The following is a 12198-nucleotide window of genomic DNA, read 5'->3' as shown; positions in this document are numbered from 1 at the left end:
CTCTGTATCAAATGAAGAGACAAGTGTCAACTCTACAAAACGTTCTGCAGTAGACAAGTTGATAATGAATAAATAATGGACGGAATTTGAATGTCTTAGTCTGCCAATATGCCGTGTCTCATTAGAAGATCACAGCTACAATGCTTTCACATCAGAGTAGCACGTATCAAAACCACATGAAGTAATTCCAAAGTAAATCCAAATACTAAGGAGAGAGAGCATGGGAGAGGGCAAGTGTTTCATATGTTTCTTTCCAAGGTGTGACGTGTACTAGGTGACCAAGTGAAAGAACAGAAAACCCTACCCTTGTAAAGACATCATATGTTTACACAAGACTGACATTTGACTAATCACCATAGTTCCATGGACTTGAGATGAAGTTCAAGTTCATAGAGATGGATTCTTTCATTTGACCTCTCTGACCTCTACCAGAAATAGTATGCAATAACGTCAGTTGACAGAGTCCAGTCATTGGTTTGTAAATTTTTTTGTCAAAAGATTAAGGACATACATACACTGTTAAAAAATCCTGTTGTTTTACAGTAACTTACTGGCAGCCAGTTACTTGTAAGTTACTGTAAAATGTTGTACAGTATGTTACCGTAAATACCAAAGAAACTTTGGTTTAACAGTACATTACTGTAAGGTTAATGTTAGGATTACTGTTACCTTAAAAACAACACGATTTTTTAACAGTGTACAGTACATGGAAAGACAAAACCAATGTTTCAAGTCTGAATCCAGTTTTATATGCTGATCCTGTAACAATTAATTGAGACAGGCCCTTATATTGTCCCTGACAAAATAACATAATTTTCACTGTAACCAGCAACATGAAAATGACTGAACTCTGTCAGTAAACAATGATGAAACATCCTGTTTCCCAATAACCTGATTACAAACACTGATCTTTACTTTGGCTTCAATGTTCAAGCTGATACCGTGTCAATACTGAGTTGACCTGTAGTGGATTCTCTACTATTGGTGAACCACTGACAACCCCATATACTGTATCCAGCTTTAAGGGACATGTGTCTGGAATTCTTTGGAATTTTAATGGAATTCAAACGTATTTGTCATTATAACTCCATAACGTCTTTGGAAACACTATATTCCCTAACGACTCATTGAACTCTTTCTGATGAGTAACCAAAGTTAACACACATCAGGCAGGCTGATGGGCTCATTGACAAGGTGTTAATAACCAAGGATCCATTCTGGGATGCTGGCTAGAGTAAGGCATTGGCAGTGTAAAGGGCAGGTGTGAATGAGTAAGTAATATGACATGTCTAGTCGTAGAGTGACTGGACAGTTAGTAGCGCCCACAGTTGCTATCTGAAGTACTGTATTTGACCTTTTGACTTCGAAAAGGTGGTGAGATCCTGGCCAACGCACACAAGGACACATGGCTTGATTGCCGCAAATCTTCCCCATTTCTACTTACAGTAGATTATTATAAGCAAGTTATGAGAAAGTTGATGGACTACCTAGAGATGGATCATGTCTGATTAATCACAAAAGCTGGCTACGTCCATCATACTTGTGATAGCCTTGGTAAGTTTATGTGTGAAATGCATATCCATATGATATTATTGAAGTGTCCTGCGTTATTAACAAGCAGATTATATCATTTCAGGGTGCCATTATTTGCAGGGTAGGCTATGCCAATTCCAACAATGTTTCTGTACTCTATTGATACAATTTATTTGAACTAGCTGAAAATAGTATTATTTGCTTTGTGATATTTGTTCAGGTGTTTACGTGCTGATCGATTCATGCATGTGATGAGTGGGTTGACTCTCAATCTCTGACCATCTGTCCCTGTGACAGACAGGCAGTCAGAAGCAGAACAAGACGAGTCCGAAAACAAGCGATAAGCCTCAGCTAGGGGACAGACCACTGAATGCTATCAAGACGATGCTTCTTAGCTACCTAATCGGATCTATCTCCTTGCTTTAACCAATCTAAACCTGATAGTCACTGACTCGCTCAATTCAACTCTGACGTTCAAACAGTAAACACAGAAGTCTCCCCACTCGACCTGTCCGGGAGAAGTTTTCTTTCCCTTCGTCTCTGTGTCATTCTCTCTCTTCTACACTCTGACTGAATGCAAAGACAAACATGCCAAGTTCTTCCGGGTCAGTACATCCTGAAGAAAACTGCATTTCTAAACAGCTTTCGCAGCAAATGGCTGTACGTGCTGGTTAGCAGGCAGAGCGATCATTATGCTCACACAGTCTGTGTTATCGTCTGCTCTGCTCTCTGTCTCTAATAATAGCACCGACCTGTCTGGTCTATGCTCATACATCTGGCAGCTCATCAATCTTGGCCAATGAGTCATGCTCTCTATCTGCCCAGTGCTCTACGGCCGTCTGTTAACATTGCCTGCGTGGCTATTTGTCTCCTCAGCATTCTTAAGTGAGGATCTCTGCTCTTTCTGAGAGAAGTGCGTCACATGCGACACTGGAAACATATGGACCAACAATCGACCAGACCCTGACCTACTATCAATCAATCAATCAATCAAATGTATTTATAAAGGCCTTCTTACATCAGCTGATGTCACAAAGTTCTGTACAGAAACCCAGCCTAAAACCCCAAACAGCAAGCAATGCAGGTGTAGAAGCACGGCGGCTAGGAAAAACTCCCTAGAAAGGCCAGAACCTAGGAAGAAACCTAGAGAGGAACCAGGCTATGAGGGGTGGCCTGGTTCTGGCTGTGCCGGGTGGAGATTATAACAGAACACAGCCAAGATGTTCAAATGTGCATAGATGACCAGATGACTGTTTGTGTCTGCTCTCAATTGCTTGATTGTTTGAACGGGTCACCCCTGTATAAATATACTTTGTAATAAGAGTCACACCACTTTTATAATTTGTGCACCCTGTTTAGTCACAAAATGTCATTAAGAATGTTGTACTTGAGCTTTAGACAATGGTATTGCACATACGGTGATCCCAGCTGGATAATACTGCTTAGACAACATAATAATCTCATACATAAAATCCAGATTGAAAAGTCAGGAGTCTTTCACCCTATAAACATTAGATTTTTTATTTCTGAAAGGAACACAGAAAACAGTAAACCATTTCTCACACACACAGAGACCTTTCCTTGCTGTAGAAAAAAAACATGCTGGCGGTTAGACACCACGGCTTGTGTCGTAGCCCTTTACATTCGACCCTATTTCCATTTCAGAAACAAAGTAGGTAACAGCGTTCACCGCTGTCTGGTAAACTCTGGATCCTCAGTCCCAAGCATAGCCCTCTAACACTGACCTATTTTCCATTCATTTCCCTTTTAAGCACTTCCCTTACTTACTCATACATTCCTTAAATTACATCCCCACTGCCCTCACTCTCATCCCCCTTTTTTTCCCATAGGAGACAATTCACATAGCACGGGTCCATGAAACACATTGAAGATAGAACAGCACATCCGTACAGTAGCAGCAAACAATTAGAAGAGCAGGTTAGGAAGAGACACATTGAATGTGTTTGCATGTGAAGGATTTTCACAAATACAATGGACGTAGGAAAAGCGGTAAGTGAAAAAAGAAAGGTGCCCCATTTAGGTCTACACCTAATTGATAATATGCTGGGGTATCGTCATGCATATTTACCTGTATTGCTTTTCATTTTTTTTCACCTGAAAGTCTTCAATCAAATGGTACCATGGCATTTTAGACAACTTCAATATGAAGTACTTTATGTCGTACCAAATTATTCCACTTTCAACTTCTTATTCTTTCACATTCTCACATTTTAAAGGCATGCCATATTTCAGTCAGTGCAAAGTTGGGTGCTCTGGCAACAATGTCTGGCAACATTCGGGTGACTTACGTACATTATACTGATATTCTGGTGGTTTACCGTACATCTAACACCAAGGAATAGGTCCAGCTATTATAGGGCAAATAAAGCTAATTATGTTGATATAAACTCACCAAAACAACTCTCCATGTACAAAATGCTAAACCTAAATGCTAAAAATATGAATTAAAGTGCAGGCTCCCAAATTTGGAGTGGTCTTTCTGTTTTTGAAATCAGCTTTATGCACTGTGTGTACAGGTGGTGAAGTAATGCCATTAAATTACAAACTGCTTAACGGACAATTAAAGTAACATTACAAAGGAAGGCATCTATGTTACGACAAATCATAATTGAACACATTTCCAAGTCTATAAAATGCTTTAGTTCACTGCAACAATTGAGTACACTATTATATCTGAGCCTTTAATGCCCTTCGCAATTTGTAATTAATTCCAGGCAATTGAAATCATAATATTTGTGTGGCTATGATGGCATTTTACCACAATGCTTTATGTTGTGTACAGGTACACAATGATTAGGGGGTTAACTCGGTGACAACAACAGGTGGTTACAGGATCAAATGGATGTTTATAGATTTCTGTTACTTCACATATACCCACAAACATGAAGAGACAGCACATTCTGAATGTTTCCACTGCAGTGACAAAAACAAATATGTCCATTCTAGGGCCCCACAATGACCGCAACGGTTGACGCTCCAGTCATCTTAACGGTTCAGATTGTGGTTATATCTTCATTGTTGGGGGGGGGGGGGGGTCAGCCAGCACTCTAATATGAACACACAGTTAAATGTTCTGCTGTCACTCAAATGGAGTTGATGTTATGAGCGCATCTTGTGGATTTCTCATAAAGGCCTTGTTGTTGCTTCACCAGTATGGGGCCGTGGTCTCTATGCGTCCCTGGCTCTGCCATTCAGGGAAGAATCCACTGGACGTCCTCGGGCTCCCGAACTGGTCAAACTCCATCTCCGTCGTCTTGCCGTCTCTCTTGAACACCACTGGTGCGGTGGCCCGGATGATGGGGTTGCTGGTCTGGTCTGCGTCTGTGTCGTTGTGGAGCAACTTGTAGTTCTTCTCGTCGTTGTTGTCCCAGTACGTCTGATCCTGGGTGGTGAAGCAAATGCAGAACTCCACACGCTCCTGTGAGGGCACAGAACTTGGCAGGTCGACGGTGAAAGCGAAGGTGTCCGTGTCCAAACAACCGTACACATTGTTCAGGTACGTACACGCAACGTCCGTGTGCGTTTTCCACGAGTCAAACGTTATCCGGAGGGAGACCGATTTCTCAAAGCTTACGTTCCTGACTTTCACAGTGCCGGTGAGTGACCGTTCCTGGAGTGTGCAGTTCTCCAGACACACTTGGTTCTTCTTAAGCCGGTTCCTGAAGTCAAGGTAATCTGCAGCAGGCTGAGGGAAGTCCAGAGTAAAACTTTTCTCTATGGAGACCTTCAGGCCGTTGGTGTCATTGGCCAGGTCAGACAGGTCAAATTGCAGGTCAGACAGTGGGTCCTCCTCAAACTCCTTGAACACGTGGATGGCCGTTAGTGACATGCCTTTTGAATCTGCAAAGACCACTCGCTTCTTCCCGTTGGCCTTGGGACTCTTCCATCCCAGGCTGGAGGCCTCTACCTCCTGCTTGGAGCTGATGCACGGCCTCAGTGGTTTGTAGCAGTTGGCCAGGTTTCGCGATCGGCAGTCCTCGTACGTGCTGAAGAAGCTGCGGAGGGGCGGAGAGCTTGCCAGGCAGATCCTCATGGCTACATCTACTGGCATGATAGGACCTGGCATCGGCCTGGTGTTCAACATGTGTAGGACCCTGTTGAAAAAGAAGACCGTACCAAGAGGACAACGAGGTTCTAGGTGAAACTGTTATATGTTCAGGTGAAACTGAAAATAGTCAAGCCCATGCAGGATGTGGTCAAAGAAAGTAATAGAAAGAAAGTAACTCATGTCAGAAGTCTGTGCACAGGCTATGCTGTGTAAGAGGTAACAATATTTTAGGCATACTCAAACCACACTTTCGTAGTAATATTGTATGCAGAAATGCTTTCGTTATTTTTGGGGGATTGATGTAGTTCATTAATTGAAAGTGACCTGTCATCTAAATTAATCCAACACAGATGTGTAAAAGTATTCAATACATTTGTTCCTGGAACAGTTTGAACATCTACATTGATAATAATACTCAAAATAGTTTATAGCAGGCTATAATAATCGTATGCAGGGAGCTATATTGCATACTTTTACAATTCAAATAGGCCTAATTATTTTCCAGAAAATATTCAGCAATAGCTTACTAAAGCCCAGTAGATAAACAGCTATCCAACTTTCAAGTCCTTGCTCAAACGATAATGGCTGTGCCACATTGACTATAGGTTTATAGTTTTCATGTAGATGATGGGGGCAGTAGGCTTGGGTATAAATAGGTGACCTTTTATCTAGTGGTATGCAACAATACTGGCCGGTCAATGAAAATGTAATAAAAAGTATCACAGGCGAAAGAAAACTGGTTAGTGAGTCAATCTATTCTATTTCATCCACAGATGTAATCTCACCTGGGATTGAAAAACGATTATATTTAAGAAACTTTTCGTTTTTATTAATTGCGCAGTTCAAAATTCATGCCCCATCCAATGACAGTAGTTCGTTCCATCGAAGCGCTTCATATATGACGCACTGTGAGCTTACCTTGTGCAATTCATTGGAAAGCGTTGAAACAGCCCGAAACTTTAAATGTTGCTGATGAATAAACGGACTAACTTCATAAGAACAGAATTGTATTATTTTTTTATTTTGCCATTCCAATGAAGGTTGAGGATCCCGAACGTTGCGTGGCACGCCCACTTCACCTCTGCAGTCCAGCTGTACTGACAATGGCTTAAGCGCTCTCCAGTCTCCATCTGCACATCCGGACGACTCGCATACTGCTTCAAATGAACCCCGGATGATAGCCAATGGAAAAGCCAAACGCCGAGCGCTCGAGCAATCAGCGACCAGCTCAGCGTTCCGCGTCTACCGTCCTACCCGAGGTGCTGAAACGTCTAGTCGGTTCAGGTTACGTTGCAGGATGGGGAATGGAGAATATTTCGATTTTTAGTAATAATAGACCTCTGCTGGTTGTTTTTATGTTTAGCAACTAAATACGTGCATGTCAATAACACATCGTTTGTAGTCTATACATTATAGACATCTATAATACCATATCTCATATTTTGAAGATAGACCTGAGGCATTTCGTACCATTCCATTAACCTATTTGTGAAATTCCAGGTCTAACTAACTCTAGTTGGAAAATTAGGGGATCATAATCTAAATATAACCATGCCAAAGTGGGAGCCTGAGCTGGGAGACATTTCTTTGAGATCTCAGGCAGCTGTAGGCTTTGAAATACCTCCACCCTGACACAGCAAATCTATTTGAACTTGTCTGAGCAGAGTATCAGTTCATCATAGGGGTATGATCATCTGCTAGGACAACTTCTGCACTGAAGCGTCCTGGGGAAACTGTTTATATTTGTCTCTGCTGGCTTTAGAGCAGTGCAGATTACTGTAGCTCTTCTTAGCTTGGACGTGACTGAGATTCTTCTCGTCTCTACGGGGAGATAAGGTGCTGTACATGACTCTTACATCATTGCAGTAGGAATATTTAAAGAATTTCCGTTCCATAACTGACTTGAGTTACAACTGTGTAAATGGATGATCTACTTTCACAATATGATGTGTAACATCCCCGAATGTAAAAGCAAATACTAAAACAATCCAATCTAGATAGGGTATATAAAAACTTGGTAAAGGCAAAAAAGGTTTCTCACACAGTAGTCTGTCTGAAAAACGTTTCTGATTGCAACCTATTTCCTCATAGCAACCATTTGGCTTGAAGCCAAGTAGTGCGCTTCCCTGGTTCAGTGTACTGTAGGTCTAGCGGTCACAGTCAGGAGTTCTTGCACATTCGTTGGTTTTTGCATAACAGGAAGTTAGGTTTAATGACGGCCTGCATATCTGCAGAATGCATGCTCACTGTTATACAGTAACTTCCTGAGCAACTGAAAAACACTAGTGACACACAGAGATAGTGTAAGTGACTCTCTAAATATAGTATCTAAGTAAGGATGAAATTGCAGCAGCAGCCTAAAATAGCCATAATAGTGTGCCTGTTGCTTTCTTTATATCAGGACCCATTGAGGCTTAGTTTCACATGGTTCAATATCCTTTAAACGTGCACACCTCACCTGCGTTTTCTTCCACCATACTGTCATTGGAATTTCAAATGAGTCAGCATTATTAATACGTTTCCGGAGGCAAAACGAACACTACTGTGTGGGAACGCCTTCAGATCCAAATCTTTAGAGTTCCTTATACCCGAGGCACTGGCCCAAGAAAACACTGCAAACTTCTGTTATAGTTGTGCTATTAAGCGGTTCTTTCTATTTGTAACAAAATCTTTTCTGTTCTTGTGTTGGATATTTCCTCTACAATTTGGATGTGGTTTGAATGATTGACCAAGATGCGTAGTTCAAACTTTATTCAGGTCAAAATGCTTTCCTGGCTGATATCCCTGCAAGTGGTAGAGTACCCATATCACAACAATGAATTGTTATGAATTCTGGATTGGTAAGGTCAGATGGTAGGCCTACCTGAAGGATTTACTCTACAGTGTTTAATGTGGCAGTCTGTCGAACAACCCAACTGAGTAGAAAAATACATTGTTTCAGACTTGAAATGACATAAATTATTCTTAGGGAGTAGGGACATATTTTTGAAATGCAGCCAAAATGCATACTCGTCCCTTTAAAAATATCATGATGTAATCCATACTATATTGGGCCAACAAAATGATGATTGGTCCTTTGTAGACATGTACCACAACTTTTGATAAGTATAGTCTACTGAGCTATTTGTTGGTATCTTTTTGAATGTGGCTTATTTGGTTCATATACAGTATCAACCAATAAACTGATGATTCACACTACCATATGAAATGACATCATAGAAGGAGTCCTTCCCACATTCAGATCTTCCCACATTTAAGTACTCTCCTAACAGCCCATAGGGGGTGCTGATATGAATAGAGGGCCAGAAACAGGGGCCCGGCAGCTACTGAGAAGTATTTTTAGCACGACAGGTTCAGATGCTTTTGCCTTGTCCTCACCAGACTGTAGTTACATAGGTCATTGGAAATAGAAGTCACTTCATATCATCAATTTCATTCCATTTTTTTGTGTTGAAAATGGAACCCTTCAACCGAAGAACTACAGTACCAGTCAAAAGTTTGGACACACCTACTCATTCCAGGGTTTTTCTTTATTTTTTACTATTTTCTACATTGTAAATCATATGGAATCATGTAGTAACTGTTAAAAAAAATCTAAATACATTGGAGATTTGAGATTCTTCCAAGTATCCACCCTTTTTGCCTTGATGACAGCTTTGCACAATCTTTGTATTTTTGTTTACTACATGATTCCATATGACATTTCATTGTTTTATTCTACAATGTAGAAAATAGTAAAAATAAAGAAAAACCCTTGAATGAGTAGGTGTGTCCAAACTTTTGACTGGTACAGTATATATTTCCATTTTGGAAAATGTTGGTGATATGGTATATTTCTAGTTGTATAGTCAATATGAACAGTCCAGAGTCTTGACATTACATACATTTACATTTACATTTTAGTCATTTAGCAGACGCTCTTATCCAGAGCGACTTACAGTAGTGAATGCATACATTTCATACATGGCCCCCCGTGTGAATCGAACCCACAACCCTGGCGTTGCAAACACCATGCGTTGCAAACACCATGCTCTACAATAAGATTGAAAATAGTAATCAGAAAATGAAAATAGCACATACAGTATATGTTTCTTTATTTGAAGGGTTGAATTATCTTCCTTAAATATTTATCATAGAGAACTCATTATTCATTTCATGTGCAGGTTTTGGGATGGCACAACTGGCTATCTGATCTGTGATAAATCGGACAATGCTCAGTTGTCCAGACCACTTGAAGTGGAGCCAATACACCGGTATTTACACAGAAAATTCAATGTCAAACTCACTTAAAAAAAAAAATTATTGTGAAAACTGGTGGTCAGCCATTGGACAGATACAAGAGGTGAGATGTATGGCAAGAGCAGGCCCAGCATACCATGAAACTAGCATAGACGTATATTACATTAAATAGACAGTATGGGGTAATAACTTGATAATAATATTGCATAAAATTCTTTCCCATATTATTTTCCACCTGAAGTATAAACCATTTTTGAGCATTTTCTGTAGGGTTGTATAGGTGGTATGAATATAACAGGCATATAGGCCTGCTACTGCAAAAATGTGACCAGAAGCACCATCCAGTGACAAATTAAGAAGAGACTGCAGTGAAGAGACAATTAGATGATCATATTCTTCCTCATAATAATGAAATTATGTTTTTTAAGTAAGTGTGACCTTTATTTCATAGATAACTCGATTTCCAGTCAGTGCATAATGTTTCATAAGTGGTTTCATTACAAAAAGGAGTCACAACCAGAGGCGATGCTCAGCACAGCAGCAAGACTGGATTTTAAGCGTCTCATCACGTGATGGGTGAAAATACCTCGTTTTTTTTAGAACCGTTCTCCTGGCAGCATTATGCTAGCAGCACAATCGCTGATTTGTTTATTCTCCAAATAAGAGTCCCTCTACAAAGACATGATAGAATTTGGAAACATCGATTATTTTTAAACTCTCGTTCTGTACAATTGTTTTTCACAGCATTGCAACTGCCTTCAAAAAAAGGATGATTTGACATACTTTTTAATATTCTATTATTTATACCAGCATTTCTTTCGTAAGTTTACACCACTACTGGAATGTTGAAAGCGATTGTGTAGGGTAAAGAAATACACTTTTAATCAAATACAATATGTGTAATTGGAATTACTCAATAAAGTCTACAAAACGTAAATTGCTCTATTGTGCTGGGCAGCGGGTGTAATACAGAGTGCTGATGACTCCTTACTCCACCCACTCCATGCACTGCAATGCAATACACTGCACATTAATGAAATATTGGTTTATATAGAAAAAACTATTATTTATGTTGATGTAAAAGTGGGATTGGGATTACTCAGTAGGGTCTGTAGAACCTATATATGGTGTTACTTCTTGGGGGACTGAGTTCTACATATCCAGCAGCACTTTTTAGTCCACCCATTCCAGTGGTCCCAATGCAGAAGACTGTAGGCCTATAAATTACATATTGATTTTTATAAAAACAACTTCCATGTGCAAAAGTAAAAGTGGCATTGGGAGTACTCAGTAGGGTCTGTAGAATCTATATATTTCATGGGGCACAGAATAATACAGTGTTGCTGGCCTTTTACTCCGCCTATTACATTGGCAACGACAGAGAAAACTGTGCCCCATGAAAACCCTACTGAGTACTCCAAACACCACTTTTACATCGGCACAAATAACCGTTTTTTATCTATAAGCCAATATGTAATGCATACACAGTGCATTCGGAAAGTATTCAGACCCCTTCACTTTTTCCACATTTTGTTACATTACAGTCTTATTCTAAAATGTTTTTTCCCTCATCAATCTACACACATTACCTCATAATGACAAAGCAAAAACAAGTTTTTAGAAATGTTTGCACATTAATACAAAAAAACCGGAAATAGCACATTTATATAAGTATTCAGACCTTTTACTCAGTACTTTGTTGAAGCACCTTTGGCAGCGATTACAGCCTTGAGTCTTCTTGGGTATGACGCTACAAGCTTGGCACACCTGTATTTGGGGAGTTGTAGTGGACATTCTTGTGTCCTCTGTGTCTCTGCAAATGTGTGACTACTAGCTACTAGCTGTTGTTTCCTGATTATTGTGTTAGGATGTTCTGTGACTTTGCAAGCCCCTTTGCGTGGCATGCTAAGCCTTGACTGGACGTTTGCCAGTTTATTTTTTGTTATAAACTGGAGAAAATAATTGAAATTGCATGCATTGGTTTCGAAATTGCATTGGTATTCACCGCAACGTTTTAGTTCCCAAGGTATGTCAATCCTGATTAGCCAATGGGCTTTCATGATTTTGCAGGAGTTTCATATTATTAGCTCAACACAAGACGACCCACCTCTCCCTTCAAAACCAAGGCAGTACTGGAGATGAGGGATTTGTTTTTACATGGCTAGCAGCAGACAAGCCTTCTTTTGTTATTTAAAAAGTTAAGGGCGCAAAATGTAATCAGCAAAGGAAAATAAGGCAGATATTCAGTCATTTATTGCCTCTTGGATAGAGGAGTATTGATTTGTTTTACTGTTGTTCTCTATTGTGAAACTGTTGTTTGTCAGACATGAAGTGTACGGCATTATTTTGAAACAAGA

At 40.0% G+C, this 12198-nt stretch overlaps 1 protein-coding gene across 1 annotated transcript; it reads right to left on the bottom strand.

Moving 5' to 3' along the window:
- Nucleotides 1–3033: 3033 nt before the first annotated feature.
- LOC115201148 (protein phosphatase 1 regulatory subunit 3C-B) lies at nucleotides 3034–6880 on the bottom strand. Its single transcript, XM_029764485.1, has 2 exons — nucleotides 6521–6880; nucleotides 3034–5648 (listed from the first exon to the last, which is right to left on the bottom strand). The coding sequence occupies exons 1-2, from the start codon at nucleotides 6532–6534 to the stop codon at nucleotides 4700–4702; spliced, it is 963 nt and encodes a 320-aa protein (XP_029620345.1). The 5' UTR covers nucleotides 6535–6880; the 3' UTR covers nucleotides 3034–4699.
- Nucleotides 6881–12198: the final 5318 nt, after the last annotated feature.

The sequence above is a fragment of the Salmo trutta genome, chromosome 10, assembly GCF_901001165.1.
Source record: "Salmo trutta chromosome 10, fSalTru1.1, whole genome shotgun sequence".
NCBI classification, from domain to species: Eukaryota; Metazoa; Chordata; class Actinopteri; order Salmoniformes; family Salmonidae; genus Salmo; species Salmo trutta.
This window is presented reverse-complemented; position numbering and strand designations above follow the sequence as displayed.